The sequence below is a fragment of the Haplochromis burtoni genome, unplaced genomic scaffold (genome assembly GCF_018398535.1).
Source record: "Haplochromis burtoni strain Fernald_Lab_line unplaced genomic scaffold, NCSU_Asbu1 Contig_49, whole genome shotgun sequence".
NCBI lineage: Eukaryota > Metazoa > Chordata > Actinopteri > Cichliformes > Cichlidae > Haplochromis > Haplochromis burtoni.
This window is the reverse complement of record NW_024582410.1, coordinates 2,836-18,739: the sequence shown is the minus strand read 5'-3', so window position 1 is coordinate 18,739 and position 15,904 is coordinate 2,836. Positions and strand designations below refer to the sequence as shown.

General features: G+C 41.3%; 1 protein-coding gene across 5 annotated transcripts in view; it reads left to right on the top strand.

The window, feature by feature from the left end:
* The window catches only part of anks1b (ankyrin repeat and sterile alpha motif domain containing 1B), a 274,655-nt gene extending 261,147 nt beyond the window's left edge, over positions 1–13,508 (top strand). For 3 of the 5 annotated variants that reach the window (XM_005947550.3, XM_042220446.1, XM_014329284.2), the window contains 6 exons: positions 8–79; positions 1,757–1,843; positions 3,477–3,614; positions 3,706–3,873; positions 10,798–10,889; positions 12,129–13,508. In XM_005947550.3, the coding sequence (XP_005947612.1) occupies positions 8–79; positions 1,757–1,843; positions 3,477–3,614; positions 3,706–3,873; positions 10,798–10,889; positions 12,129–12,177 (606 nt within the window). In that variant the 3' untranslated portion in view covers positions 12,178–13,508. Of the gene's footprint in view, positions 1–7; positions 80–1,756; positions 1,844–3,476; positions 3,615–3,705; positions 3,874–10,797 lie in introns of all 5 variants that reach the window. The other 2 variants (XM_005947551.2, XM_014329283.2) reach the window with 2 other exon arrangements.
* Positions 13,509–15,904: the final 2,396 nt, after the last annotated feature.

Below are 15,904 nucleotides of genomic sequence, written 5' to 3'. Positions count from 1 at the left end.
CCAACAGTACTTGGGCTCAATGTTGGTGAAGGAGCTGAGGGGGACGGAGTCCACACAAGATGCCTGCGCCAAGATGAGGGTAAAGCTCAATCTAACTTTATTTCTGGTACTGGAACCTCAAGCCAACATCTGGATAATTTTGATTTATTAAAACTCACTCGACCAAATTTAGCCTTGATAGCTAGGGATCGGCCTGCCAGGGCCTCTGCTCCTGGCTGCCGCCCGACGCACATTGCACCTAACCCCTGACCCCTACTGCGCCTCCTGTGGGTGGTGGGCCTACAATAACATGGGCCCATGTCCCTTTTTTGGGCTGTGCCCTACCGGGCCCCATGGACTAAGGCCCCAAACTAACTAAGTTAAATTTAAGTAAAATTATTACCAAGCTATGCTTACTAGCTTATACTATAGCAGCTAGCATGAGAGCAGGCTTACTAAACCTTTAAATCTGGGACACAGTCTGAATGCCCTCACGCTCTCACTTGAACTTAAACTTAAAATATCATAGCGGTGGATTAAGTGTGTTGAGGGATTTATTTTTAATATCCTTGCCTGGGTTGCTTGATACCTCACAATCCCCCTTTTACCTCTAATCACCTTATCTCTTCCTCACGCCTTGTGTCATTCTGCTGCTCCCTCTTTTTTTCATTCCTCCTTTCCTTTGTTTCTTACTGACAAAGAGAAAGAGGAATGTGCCCTACTATCCATGTCTTTTCATCCTGCTCATTCTTTCCATATTTTACTCTTAACGCTGACTCTCTCACTCCTCCGGCCCCCGGCTCTCACCCCGAGCTGCTGCGGTGTGAAGAAGAAATTTAATATTCGTATGCAAAGCTCTCGGTTCCTCTTCTCTCTTTTCTTACTTTCTATATTTACAGTATGCCACCATCATCAGAGGGAATTTTTTCTTCTGCTTCTCATTTTCCTCAGTTTTACCAACCTTTTCCTGCACACTGTGGTTGTAATTAGGTGCAAAGAGATGCACGTCATATTAACCCCAGCTTTTGTAACATCGCTAACGTACCACTCTTTCATCCTTCCCTCCACGGTTGAGGTAGTTTTGGATGTTTAAGATCCAACTTCACTTCTCGGCTCGGATTTACTGCCAGCGAACTGCCTTTGTCAGTTTTTCAACACTACCTGATAGTGACAGGGTCGAACTGTAGCAGCAACATGCTGCAGGAAGGGAGCAAAGAACAGAACAAAGACAAACAGATATGGGATAGCAGCTCGCGTGTTCGACAAGGGAGGAGAAAGAAAGGACGGGCTGTGATAGGAATATGGATGCTGAGGAGGAGGAGATGACAAGCGATGAAGAACACAAAGTTGTTCAGAGAAGGAAGCTTTGAATATATTAAACCTTTTGTCAGGTAGAATGACAGCTGGGAGGGTAACGCTGACATCGCTGTAAATCACACAATTCTTCACAGCACCTCTCGGCATAATGAGTTCAGTATAGGTATGTAATTACAAGGAGTGAGGAGAGATATACTGTCAGAGCCCGATATGACCTAAAAGTTAATAGACTTATTGAATTGAATCGCTGCAGTGACTTGAGTGTAGAAAGGTAGTTTCTTATTTTATTTTTCATAACCTTTGAGAATGGTGCGACTAAAGTTTGGCAATCAAAGCAGAACAGAAATCCTCATTAAATACGCCAAGTTAAATTGTCAAGTTTACTTTCACGAGCTGCCTCCAAAGTCACTGCTGTTTTTTTTCCTCTTTTTTTGTCTCTACCTTCTCATTTTTGCACAAGAAGTCGACAGAACAGATGAAGAAAGTGCCGACCATCGTGCTGTCCGTGTCCTACAAAGGAGTGAAGTTCATCGACGCCACAAATAAGGTACAGCAATGCGCACGGCTCGCTTCCTGTGAGGCCCGGTGTAAATGACACACTGAGTGTAAAGCCCGCACAGCATTGCAGTGCTCGTGTCTGCTCTGTGCTGCTGCAGCCTCGCTGATTTACAACGGTATGTACACAGAGCACAAACAAGCAATAATCAGGATGAAAAGGGATGAGCTGAAAGTCTAGAACAGAATGGAAATATTTGAGTTTCATGTGCACATGTATAAGAAAAGAATCGGGTACATATTTGGATTCTTGTTTGAATTGCACTAAAACAGAGTATGCTCAAGTAGGTCATCCACACTGAAATATACAGAGACAGTTTTAGATATTAAAGTTACCCAACAGTGATGAGAAGGAGACCAGCTGGTGATTCTTACCAGAAAATTAATTAATTAAAAAAAAAATCCCAAGTAAATCTGTATTTGGCAATTCAGTTCTCCAATTAGTCACACAGACATGCTTGTGCCTTCTCTCAGTCCTGCGTTGTTATAGAACACAGAAGGAGATGAAATGTGCAGCAGCTCCCTCTACAACGGCACGCCACAACTCATTTTGCGTTAGGCTAGTGTAGGGTTTCCTCCACGCCCTGGAAACTAAAATGGGCTGCGTGAAGACGTCCGCTTCTACGTATATCTGCGATTGTCTCCAACACAATATAAAGATAATTAAATGTGCAATTATTTGTGGAGGGAAATTACACAGACTTTGGAAAAATGATTATGCGTCTTCCTGTTGACACCATTATAGCTCTTAATGTATAAAAAGCATCCTTAAAACATCTTTTAAAATGTAATAATAAAACTATCTGTGCAGCCGTCCTCGTGGATTTTCACTAATGTACTAAACCGCGAACGACAGACGGAAAGAAACCGTATTAAGTACAAAATCCATTAGGATGATCAAATATAGTAAGTCATTATCAGTCCTCTGTGGTTACCTGCTGTGTGGGTTCACCCAAAACAACAACTACAAGGAGAGGATTCCTCTCTTAGCTTAAACCAAGTAATCAATATGCCTATTTATATATAATCAGTGCAGAGAGACAGCTCTGTCCTGTATGACTAACCTGGCATTTCACTGGTTGAATGTTATGCAACTTCTTTTTGATTTCTCTCAGGTGGAATCATCTGCATTGCACCGTTTTTTTTTTATCTCTACAATATGTTGTTTTAATGTTTTCATTTTCATGCCCTTAAAAAAAATCCACTTCTTCTAGATCAAAGTTTAATGCATTTTCAGCATATTTTCTTATAATAGCTCAAAGCAACTTCTAACTTAAATGTAATGTTTACTGATGTTGGCCCCCGCTAAAACTTCTCTTTGGGCTTTGATGTTTTTTTAATTCACAGCGCTGAGATGTGCTTTAATTAACGCAACACAAAGTCTGAGCGTTCTCCAGTGACATTACCAGAGGACAAATTCCGACTTAGTGACTCCAGAAACGTCTCAAACTGAAAAGTGTGCTACAGTGATTATGAGTTTGAGATGAATAATAAATCAGATTTGTTTTTCCGTGAAGTGGCTCAATGGAGATAATCTACGATCTCTCTGTGCGCTTCTTTATCGTTCTGCTTCTGTGTTTTCTCTTTTTGTTTCCTCCTCTCCGTCTTTCGCTCTCTCTCTGTAGAACATCATAGCGGAGCATGAGATTCGTAACATCTCGTGTGCAGCTCAGGATCCAGAGGATCTGTCCACATTTGCCTACATCACCAAAGACCTCAAGTCCAGTCACCACTACTGCCATGTCTTCACTGCTTTTGATGTGGTCAGTATTGACACTCTGCTGTGCTCACAGGCGAACATCAAACTCACTGTCCAAGATCACATTAACCTATTTGATTTTGCCTTTTTATCAGAACCTGGCCTACGAGATCATCCTGACGCTTGGACAGGCCTTCGAGGTGGCCTACCAGCTAGCCCTACAGGCTAGGAAGAGTGGCCACGGATCATCCACACTGCCCGAAAGCTTCGACAGCAAACCCAGCAAACCTGTCCCTAAGCCACGCATCAACATCCGCAAGTCTGTAAGTAACGCAGCTGCACAGCTGCACAGCTGCACAGCTGCACTACTGTTCAAAGAAAAAATCCATCCCTGTCAAGTTCCACAATAGTGAGGCCACATGTTCCAGATGGTCTGGATTGGATTGCTTTGGTCTAAAGTGAAAAAAGCTTCAAATTTTTTGAATTTCATTCCAATAAAGCACTCCTATTTTCACTGGACTCTGTCCATAATACCCTACCAGTATCATCCTCACTCATTTACATTATTTCTAAACATCTGAGATTGGTTTTCTAGCTCTATCTGCTCATGTTCTTTGCTTGCGTGCGTCTTGGCCCAGCGGACTAAGCGGCAGAGGTGTAGGTGGATATTTGATCTGTTAAGCGTTCACTCAGTCTTACTGTCCCTGCAGTCTCTTACACACTTGGCTGATTGATGATGCGTGTTTGCATAAAGCTCCAGGGAGGCTTGTCCGCTCTCTCTCCGGGTGTGCGTGTGTGCGTGTGCGTGTGTGTGTGTGTGTGTGTGTGTGTGGTTCTGTGTAAAAGAAGATAAAGAATTCTCATGTGGAGGAGTGCATTATAGGGACGAGCTTTTCGCTCATGTGCAGTAATCTGCTTAAGGTAGGGCTGGGTATGATAAGAAATAAATACAAATGCTGATATACAAATGCTTTGATGGTTTAAATGATAAGCTGAGGAGCTTCACTTAAGCTGCATCAGTGCATACAGAGCAAAAGAGGAAAAAAACCTAGTCTTCTCTCAAACCTGCAGGAAAGCACCTGAATGCAACCGTAATGGATTTAGAGAACGATGATGGTTAAGCAGAGCAAAGTGCTCCATTTTTGCCCTTATTTCTGCTTGCAGATATCATTCAGAACTGTGAACTTGTTCTGTTTCCTCCTTTAGCCTGACATTCCCTGAAGTGTAATAGATATCCTCGTTGGCGGCTATATAGTAGCTTGACAATGGCTTTAGTCCAGCTTGTAGCATCGATGGGCTAAAAGATAGCCCTTCAATAGTGCTTATTGAACAGATCGTTCTGCAAACGAAAACTGTTTCATGTCTTGTGTCAACTCGATAATCGGGATGAGTCCAACGTCTGAGCCCAGGCAAAAGCTACAATGACGGATGGTCATATTAAAAGTGTCCAAGGTTTCAAATATTACAGTTATAGTGTTCCAAAAGCTCAGGCTGCAGATGCACCAATGGCTCAATTTCAGAGTGTTTTTCTGTTCTTGGATGTACTCTTGTACTCTTATATGACACCAAAGCGAGGATATTATCTCATGCACCCACCCACTGGTCAAACCTCCCGTTTGCAAACGGCAAAGAGAAGAAATTTTAAAGGGATTGTGGCTTTAAAAAGGAGAGGAAGTAAAATGGCCTGTTTTAGGCAGGTGGTGAACTAAGAGTCTGCAGCAGTTACTTTGGACACATTCATTCAAAGTCTCTCGAGTTGAGTCCAAGGCTTAAAATCTGAAGCTGAAATGAGCTTAATAGGTCTCAGACAAGTCAAAATTTATCAGTCATGCTTCTAGTGGACTCTATATGCCCCTAACAGTTATGCAACTTATATTGATACATATAAATTATGGTAATCAATACCCAGCCCTCGCTGTTTAACAGCTTCTTTTCCAAACGGTATCATAAAAGCATGTGTCATACCTCCATCAAATACGGCAGTCACAAAGTCTATCAATAAACCTGCAGCCCTTCCATAAACCCCACAACAGACAATTAAAATAGTCACCCTAACCCACTCTGCACTCACTACCCTCCTCCACTGACAAACACCAGCTCAGGCTCAGCAGCACACATGTGAGTCCAAAAGGCCTGGTACAGAGTTATAGTTGCTGCTGTAACGGTGTGCTTGGACCAAATTTACATACTGTGAGTCATGAAAAAAAAAAAGGTGATTGAGTGGAACAGCAGTTTCATAGGACTGCTCTCGCTTTCTAAAGTTAGTGTGAGATGTGAGATGGTGAGGAAAGATGGGAAAGGAGAGTGCCTACAGAGATGATGGATGATGGCATGTGTACACACAATCTGCTTAGTCGGCAACCATTACATTAACCATTAATTGTCTTTTTTCCTGCCTGCTTCATGTATATGTATGTGTGTGTGATGTAGTTAATGGCTTGCGGTGTGCAGCAGGGCAAAGATACTGCAGGATTCATTTAATATTCCTGCCACCCGCCAGCAATGATCTCCATCCTCCAGCACCTCTAAACCCATGTCCTTTAAAATACAGTAGCTTTGTTTCTCTGTGCACCAGTAACAGTTTCTCCACAACCTCCCATTGTCATATTTCTCCTGTGAGCATATCAGCTTGCAAATCCCCCCCAACTTCCACTTAACTTACAAAGGTGAACTTTGAACTAACGAAGACTGGTATGTTACTGTAATCTGTAATGTGACACTTTTAAAGCAACAGATTTCATTTTAGATGGTCTACAACAGGCCTGGGCCGTATCAGATTATAACAGCTGTTTAGAAGTTTTTATGGAAGATGGAGACTATGAGTGTAGAAAAATGCCTCCGCCCCATATACTGTATATTAAAGATGGACATAGCAGTCGTGGTTTCACTAATTGGTTAGCAAAATCGGGCTTTTAAGTGTTTTCGCTGTTGCTATATTTTTTGTTACTTAACCAGACAAATCTAACTGACAAACTGAGAGACTAGGAAACCCTTACCCTTTAACAACCTTTAAAACAACTGGAAACCCGTCATGAACCTGGGGAAAATTGTCTAAATCCATTTGAATAAACTGAGCCTGAGTGTTAGAGACACTTTTTTTTCAGAGCTTTTTTGGTACAGTTGCTGTGGCATATTCATACTAGTGGGAGTGTTGTTGCCATGCAGGAGTTGCTATATAAGTGTGGCGTAACATTGCCTTCTCCAGTTTGAGTTTTGCTGTGTTGTGGTAATGCTGCTGTCCCCCGCTGTTTCCAGGGCAATGAATTTGCTGCCATGTTGTTGCCATGGTTTTTTTGCTCTTGGTTTTAGACCGCTGTTGCCTTTTTTCTGTTGCCATGTAGCTGCTCTGTCCTGGCTGTGGTTTTTGCCTTGCTGCTTTGTTGCTTTTGGAGCAGGCCGACTTTGACTTGTGTATGACCTCTGCCTCCCTGTAGGTCATCATGCCCCCCTCCAGCCGCTGGTCACTGGGCCACATTTACACCCCTCACCGGCCTCCTCTTCACCCTCCTCTTCCTCCCTCTCGACTCTTCCATCTTCCTCACAAAGCTCAGTCACAGGTCCTCCACGCTTTTCCTTCTCTTATCCTTTGTTTTCACATAATTTTTCATTTATTCAAGGAGAAGGCGCCATCTGTAAGTGCTTCCATTTTAATTCTGTTGCTTTTACTCAACTGACTCTGCATCCTTGTGTGTCCTCTTTGCTGTGTGTGTGCGTGTGTGTTTCTTCATTTACTACCCCATGGCTCCATATCACTTTTAGTAGCGCTGGTATTAAAAAGACAGCCAATCTTGCAGAGCCAATCCATTTCATAAGTGCTTCAGTTTTTACGTGTCTGTCTGTACCAATTCAGCCTCTGGATGGAGATGCACCGCCTCCTTCTTTGTGGTATATTTGAGATGGTAAATTAATATAAATAAAGCGCTTTGATCAATAAACAGTAGAGTTGAGTGGTTGGACGTATAAACCAGCTAACAGTAATTGGACCGAGCTGAAGGATTGAGGGATTTTTTTTGGTCTTTTTTAAATTTTGTTAAATTATGCTAATTAAAGGGTCTGGCTCTTGAGAATTCGACTCAGTCAATAATTATCTCGTGAATTCCTTCCTTTCTTTTTTTGTGTTTAATAAATTCTTAGAGTTGCCAAAGATTCTCATCATTAGTGACCTTGTATGTCCTAGCTTGCCAGCTACGACAAGTGTTGTCAGCCTTTCAGTGGCACATGCTGCAGGTTGTGTGGCCTAAATACTGAATTGCATAAATTTTCCCCATTTACTTGCTCTTTCATGGCTCAGTCATACTACAGTGAAAATAGGACCGCAACCTCTTTCCGATTTGGAAAAAACTGGTGGTTGCCCAAAGACTACGTTGATTTATAGTTATATAGTATATTATATATTATATTGAGTGTGTTGAACGTGCAACACACTCAAATTCTGGGCAACCAATTTCAATCACATGGTGATTGCTTGGGTCAACTGGCAGAAGGCAACCTGTCTCCACACCATCGCAGTATGACTCAGATTGACTGCAGTCACCCTCAGATAGACTAGCAGCAGTCTGCAAATAATTTCCATCTAATTTATAAATGGAGACAGATTTCCAGCATATTGTAATCACCCTGAGTCAGTCTTCACCGACAAGTGCAACTCAGCAGGAAAGCATCGCAATAGGGGACTTGATTCAACTGGTTATTTTGCGTTTATATTCCTATATAAAAGTAAGGTTTTAGACTGCCTATAGCATTTTGCAGTTACATTTCCGTTCTGCAGAAACTATATCACTATGTGGGAATGAATTTCTGAATTTCTGTTTTAAATTTATGAGGGTCTGGCAGGACTTAGAATTTTATGTGAATTTCTGTGTATATAGATGGCAACAGATTTGTGTTTTTACTGATTTGTTACAGTTGAACAACTTGACTCCATTCAATTGGAGCAAATTGGTCTTCTTGCCAATTTATCACATGTCAAATTTACTTTGAAGATTGTTCTTTGAAGCAACTAAGGCAATAGGGCTGGAAGTTCACAATAATTGTGGTTATCCTGCAGTCTCCAACTATGGTTTTCCCTAGTTTGACTGTAACATTAGAGGCTGTACTTCATTTAGATCAAGGCTGTGAAACATAAGTCCCGGGGGCCAGAATCGGTCTGGCAAAGACTCCAGTGTGCCTCACTGGATAGCTTTGGAAAATGATAACAAGGGACAAATTTTGGACTTTTAGCTGCATTTTTCCTTTATAAAGATCCCCATGGGTCCCTCCATACTCATACACCAATGTAATTAGGTAATAAAGAATTAAATGGGAGAAAAGTTTCTGGGTTTTCAACATCTACAGAAATGTGTTATTTGTTTTTTTACAGCATAAATCTGCAGTTTACAGATTTATTCCTTCCAGTTTAAGCCTGAAGAGTGCTGACAGATTCTTTCATTTCATATGTGGAAAAACTGATGTCTACTGTTGTACTTATATTAAGATCTCTCAGGGATTGAATGTGTAGTTAAAACTTCACAAGTCATTTTCATGCGAATCATCAAATCAAACGCTGGACTCAGAGTGGCCTGCTGGAGCATTTTAAGACACTGCCTACCCTTTATAACAAATGCTTAAAAATGAGCTAAATGCTTAAACACACTTAAAACCACGTAGGTTCAGTACTTCCAGAACTAAATGCTTGCACTGAACTTTTATATTTGGAGTGCTTTCACTTCTGGCCCAACCTCACACTCGCCCAGAAACATCTTCATCTATCACACAAAGCATATGATTTTTATAAAGGGTCATTAAAGAACGACTGCCGTTCCACAGTGTATGTAGTGCGCCAAGAAATTATTCAAAAGTTCAATAGACCCACACTACAAAGAGCATGTTTTACATCGGTTTGGACCACTGAGTTCGGAGCCAAATCAAACATTGGACGCCCCGGTAGCATCACTTAAAGTTTCTCTTCCCACCCCTTCCTTGGGAAAAATTCATTTTGAAGGCAGACGATTCATTCAGCGTCTTCATGTGTGGTTGATGAATTTGATACTGGTGATGCTCTGGATGAGCTCTTCACTGAGCGTGATGTGTTGTGATGCCGCGAGATCGAAAGTGTGTCTGTGTTTGCCCTAATCCTATAACCCCAAAACAGGATTATATGGTCTTGCTCTGGCTGTGTGTGTGTGTGTGTGTGTGTGCGCATGTGTGCGTGTGTGTAAAGAAGAGGATAGAGAACCATATTAAAATTACAGTTAGTTTCAGTACTGTTGCTGTAGCAGTGTGTTAAGAGAAGATAACAGAACCATGGCTCTGTCAGTGCACCGCAGAGTTAATCCAGTTTCCTCCAACAACACTACGACACCTTTCAAAGCTGATCTTTTTTGGCTTTATTATAAAATGTTAACACTACATGGAGATGCAGTTAATAATTTGCTCATATATGTTTGCAATTCAAGTTTACAAACACGCGTATTCCTGTACCGAGTCAACTTTACCACCGCTGCCATCCCCCAAAACCATCTGAAAACAAACCAACAGACTGGAGGAAAGCCACCCTCGGCAATACGCCTCTTGATTGTTGCCTTGGGGTTATTTTTGAAAGCGCTCTAGATTGTTTGGTTTGTTTCTCAGCCACCACGATGGCTTTGCAGTTACAGACAGCATCTCTGTTAAAAGTCTTCGAAGCTGCAGGAAGTGGCTCAGGAGGTAGAACAAGTTGTCTGCTCAACGGAAGGTTTGTGGTTCGATCCCTGGAAGTGCCAAAGCATCCTTGGGTAAGCCAAGGCCAAAGTGCTTGTGAATGAAGAAGGTTGTATAGCATTTTAGAGTGGGACAGGACTATATAAGAACTAGTTCATTTACCATTCGTACAGCTTATAGGTGATGCACTGCCTCAGTGTGAACACAGACATGACATTTATTCATATTTAAAAAAAATGTGTATATTCTCAGTTCTGCTTTCTCATCTGTAATATTTTCTCCCGCCACCTCATTTCTCTGTAAGCAGCCGATCCTCCACCTCCATCTCATTCATTCTACTGTATCACTCTGATGTCACCGACTATCAGCATGAAATAATATCTGAAAATTGCACCTCAAGTGGATTTTTTTAAAACTACAACACAGACTTTTGCATTGTTTGGTTTGAAATCATTCAACACAGCGATACTATATAATAAATTGGCCGTTTATCCTGCTTCTCCCCCTCTTGTTTTTTTCTAACTCTGCTTCTCCCCGTCCTCCTCCTCCTCCGACTCTCTCTCTGTCAGATGGAGCAGCCATCCATGGATCAGAAGGGCCATGCCAACGTGCCGTGGATTGTGGAGCCAGGTCAGGAGGCCAAAAGAGGAGTCAACACCAAGTACGAGACCACTATTTTCTAACATACACCCGCCTTGTCCAATCCTGTGTGTGTGTGCCTTTCAGAGGTTGCCCTGTACCGGGGCCCCGCCCCGGAGTTGGGCACGAGCGACGCACGCCGCCGCGCCACCTCACCGGCTGAAAAAATAAAAATAAAAAAATTAAATAAAAAAAAAAACCATCTCGCCCCGCCCCCGATAGCCGAGCCTGTCCACTGCATGATGACGTTTGGCGCTGCGTTGTCTCTCTCTTCTTTCTCCTTGTCTCTTCTTCTCTCTTTTATTTCTGCTCTCCCCCCCTCTCTTTGGCCTGGGCCACATCCTCCTGCCTGCAGGGCTGGCGCATGACCTTTGAACCCAGGGCTGTGGTGCACTTCTGTCTCCACCTGTAGGGGGAATGGTCAGCTCTGTTTTTCCACTTCATGTTTGTCGGTCAGTCAGCAGTCAACCACTCGGTTATTCTGCTTCCAGTTCTTGTTTTTTTTGTTTCTTTTTCTTCCTGTTTATGGGTGCAACCATTTGGCTTCGTCTCTCTCCTCCTTTTCTCCTCCAACTGCCTCCATCCCTCACTTTACTATTCATTTTAGCCCTTTTGTCCAACTGCCCCTGATAACTTGAACAAGATTTGAAACCAGAGCACTGCTAAGAGGCGAAACAGTGTTTTAGCTGTCTCTGAGCACCGTGTGGGAGCTGACAGTGAGGAGGGATGTTGTTCTAACTTGACAACTGGAGGGAAATTTAGACTTTTTAAACACTTTTTAATCAAAGAGGAGAGCTGAACTTTGGGAGAGGTGATGTAGCACAGTCTAACTTTGACTCAAACTGGTTCATCCAGCAGGCTACTAGAATGTATTTCAACTTTTTGATTCTTTATATCAGATTATTTTTTGGAGATAAACTTGTAAATTTCTTTGACAAACTATATTTTAAACTTGACCTGTGACACAGGAAGATCTAGGTGAACTTTTGCTTTTCTAGCACCTTTTTTCAGCACATGTTTGTGTATCTGCTCAGAATTACTTTAATCACGTGGAGTTTTTTGTTTTTTTTTTACTTTGTTTTCATTTTTTTTCCCAGCCCATAAACCTTGTTTTATTTGGGGGAATAAATCTTGTATGTAAAAGGTTTAGCATGTGGCTTGTGAAACGCATGGTGGCCATTTTGGATTTGCTGAGCAGGGGGGCCAGTGGAGAGGCGGGGTGTGAGGGCTCTCTCGATAAGTGATGTCATCTCATTTGCAGGGCAATGCCGGATGCTCATGTCTATTACTGTGGAATGCAAAGAATGTAGCCAGCCCTAAACATGGACCTTGTCACACACACAATGCAAAAAGGACTACAAAGGACCCTCTTGTTCACTTTTCAAAAGGACTACAAACATGGATGCTACTCCACAGTGTTTAAAGTTGACTACAAAATTTTAACGTCATTCATCCACGTGTTGCTAGACACAGTAAACATCGGACCAACTAATAATTAAACACACACACACACACACTGACAGGACTGCATCTTGACAGACGACCGTCTGCTCTGAATGTACACTTATTTGAAAGCAGCCTCAACTTTCTGCAACTCCAGCAGGATCCGTTTTATGCGCCCAACTGGGAGGCATGACCTTCGAACTTTTTGGCAGGTCAGCATCTCCATGGAGACTGTGAGTATGGTTACAGGGCATGTTTAGGTAATAGACGGCGGGCTGACTAAAGGGCATCCCCGGGCATGTGTCAGTGTTGGCATGAGTTCCACGATGTCTGGCTGGCTCTTTTGGTCCTCTTTATTTTATTTCTTTGTTGTTGTTTTTCCTTTAATGTCAGAAAATAATAAAGAGATATATGCACAAGTGTGTAAATGACTAGCTGCAACACGCTCAAGATGCAACGGGTGTCTCATAATGGATGAAGAGCCTATGTGAACAAAGCATCTAGAGTCTAAAAAAAAAAAAGTATTCTATTCGTATTGCCTGACATTTTAATGTTTAATATGAGAGTATTATATTACCATGAGGATTATGATTATACTTGTGCAATTCTTGTCTACTGTTGTCTTAATGTTACATTATTTTTCTATGATATGCTGAAATGAAAACCTTGGGCCTGAGAATGATGGCAATCCTTTAACAAAAAAATAAAAATAAAATAAAATCCGAAACTAGGCGATCACACTTGTACACAGAGAGCGAATGTCGCAGGTGGCTAGCTAACTTTTAGGTCAGGTCAACTCTCCATCATTTCTCACGGGGCTCTACTCTTATCTAGCAGATGTACTATTTTAAAAACGCAGTATTACTGTATTATTTGGATGAGAAATCATCCAGTTATAAAGTGTACATAGATATTTTGCCAACTCATTGTTCATACATGTAAAAGAAAAGAATAAAGGATTTGCAGCAAATGGCACTGGAAACATGGTACCAAAATAAAGGTTGGACATTTAAAAAAAAAGTGGTAGATTGTAGAGACTGTATTTTGAGTGCAAACTAACATGAATTATTTGGTGTCATCACTGCTGACCAACTAATGTACATAGGCTTGGGCTTCCAGCACACTGATTTTTGTAATTTTGGCCATTATTTATATCCTTGTAAATCACATTAAATAAAATATGACTTGTACAACCATATTTATCCATGGAATGAAGTTGTTATTACATCATCTTTTTTTTTTTCCCCCATTCTCAATCACTGCATAGAAGATCTAATACCAGAGTAAACATAAACATTCCTAGACACACATTATCTGACAATAGTGGCTTATTTTGGTATTGGTTACCACTGTGACTGAGAGCAAAGATGGAGATATTTGAGTAATGTTCCTCTGTTGTAGTGTCTGCAACTTTTCAACCTGAATATTTCAATGAAGCTTTAGCTGCAAATCCTACTCTGTTTGTAGTACTAACCCTTGGTGCAGCTTCTGCAGATGATAAGGATGCATCTCCAAGTATCACAAATCACGTTGCACTGATTCTCATTTGCAAAATGTACTTTTACCATCTGGGTCTTGCCCCATTTCTGCACAACAATCACCATCTCAGAACTTACTCGCACATTATAGTGTGTGTAATATTTCACATACCTCAAACTGGACCTGCTGCCCAGCTGTGATGTCAGGGACTTCAAAACTTCACCGCTTTCTACCAAGGAAATTAAGAAAGAGGAGAATCATTTGTCTCCTCCAGGCTTCAAAGCATTAAGAATCTCTACAAATCTTCTCTTTGTATTCATTCTTAAAGAGCTCTTCTCTTAGTCTTGCTCAACAATTTGAACACAAATTAACACTCATGGGAAAAGCTGTAGTTAATAAATCAGTACAATATTGATTGCAGAGCTCTCAGAGTTACTTTCTCCTCCACCAGCTTGTTTTTGGTTTGTAGGAAGTTCCTCACAGAATCCTGGTGGATTATTTATACCTTCAGGTGGTGAAAATCACTGAGGTCTCAGGGCAGTCGTGTAAAAGGAGTTAGTGAAAGTGAAAACAATTGTGAATCCACTGGACAGAAAGATGCTGAGACAGTAGTGAAACAGACCAAAAGTTTGTTAAAGTGTACTTTCACCGATAGTTATACTCAGCATCAAGACTGTAGTGAAAAGACATACTCGAGAAAAAGAACAAAACCCACTGCTGTGCACTACAAACCTCTAATTAGGTGTATACAATTATATATAGGAATTTTTTAGTATACTAAAAACAGATCGCAGATGAGCTCAGAACTGATCAGATGAGCAACTTCCTGCTCTGACACTGAGGTCACTGCAGGGTGAGCAGTTAGCTGCCTCCTCATTAACCAAATCATCGAACTTTGCATGTAGAAAAAGCACACACACTGACACGACACGTCTGCAGTGAACCATTGCAGCTGCTGTGTATTTGCAGAGAGACTCCCCTATTGTAAAGTGTTCGCAATATGAAATCCTAACGAGCAACAAATCTCTGCATATACAACAGAAACAATCATTTTCAAAAATGACCGCTCCCATCTGCTTCCTAATTACATTCACTTCTCAGCTGATTAACCACATTTCATTTGCATTTTTCTGGTTTTCCAACCACTGAATGGGAGGCAGATAGATTGTGACAGGAAGGCAAAGGCCTTTGGCCATTACTGAGTTACCGTTCTGCACATCGTGTCAGACAAATTTTGCAGTTAAAGCGAAACATGCAGTCTATTTGAGTAAGGTACGTCTCTGAAGTCACACCATGATTTTATCCGATGTCTTTCCTTTTTTGTAAATCTGACACAAAATTGAAGGTGCAAAATGAAGGAATGGAGGTGCACCACATGCTTTCAGGTGAAAAAAATAAAATATTCACCTTATGATACAAACTCACATGTTAACATTAGTCTTTCAAAAACAACGAAAAGATGAGAACTGTGCAGTTAAAAAAAGAAAATCTACATGAAGAGGCTGGTAGGATTTGGATCTGCAGCTGTTTGCAAAGATCCGCTCTATTGAAGGTGAGTGTATTTGTGATCAAGAAGTACTATTTGAATGAGCCACCTGCTACATTTATATCAAATCATGTAAGTATTCGGTCACTCCATTTCATATCATCGTGGGCCGTCTGCTTGACAATCTCTGATTTGCAAAAATGTTTTATGTATTATTCAAGCTTTATTACAATTTTAGCCTCACAAATAGATTAAATTAAATAGTTATGTGATTTACATTCAACTTTCATGCTGGATTCTGAAAATATTACTAAAAAGTTGTATCACAAACAAATATCAGTAGATGGTGTATCCAAATACAGTCAGCATCACTCCAAATTATTCACAGAAAATTCAGCCTCACTCCCAAACCGTCGCTGCAGATAGCCGCCGTTCCCTGAGCCCGCTTCTGCCTGTTAAAAGGGCGTTTTTCCTTCCCCCTGTCACCAAATTGCTTGCTCATACGGCATCATCTGATTGTTGCTGTTTTCTTTGTTTTCTCTGTATTATTGTAGAGTCTTTACCTTATAAATATAACGCACGTTGACGGAACTGTTGTTGTCATTTGGCACTATATAAATGAAACTAAA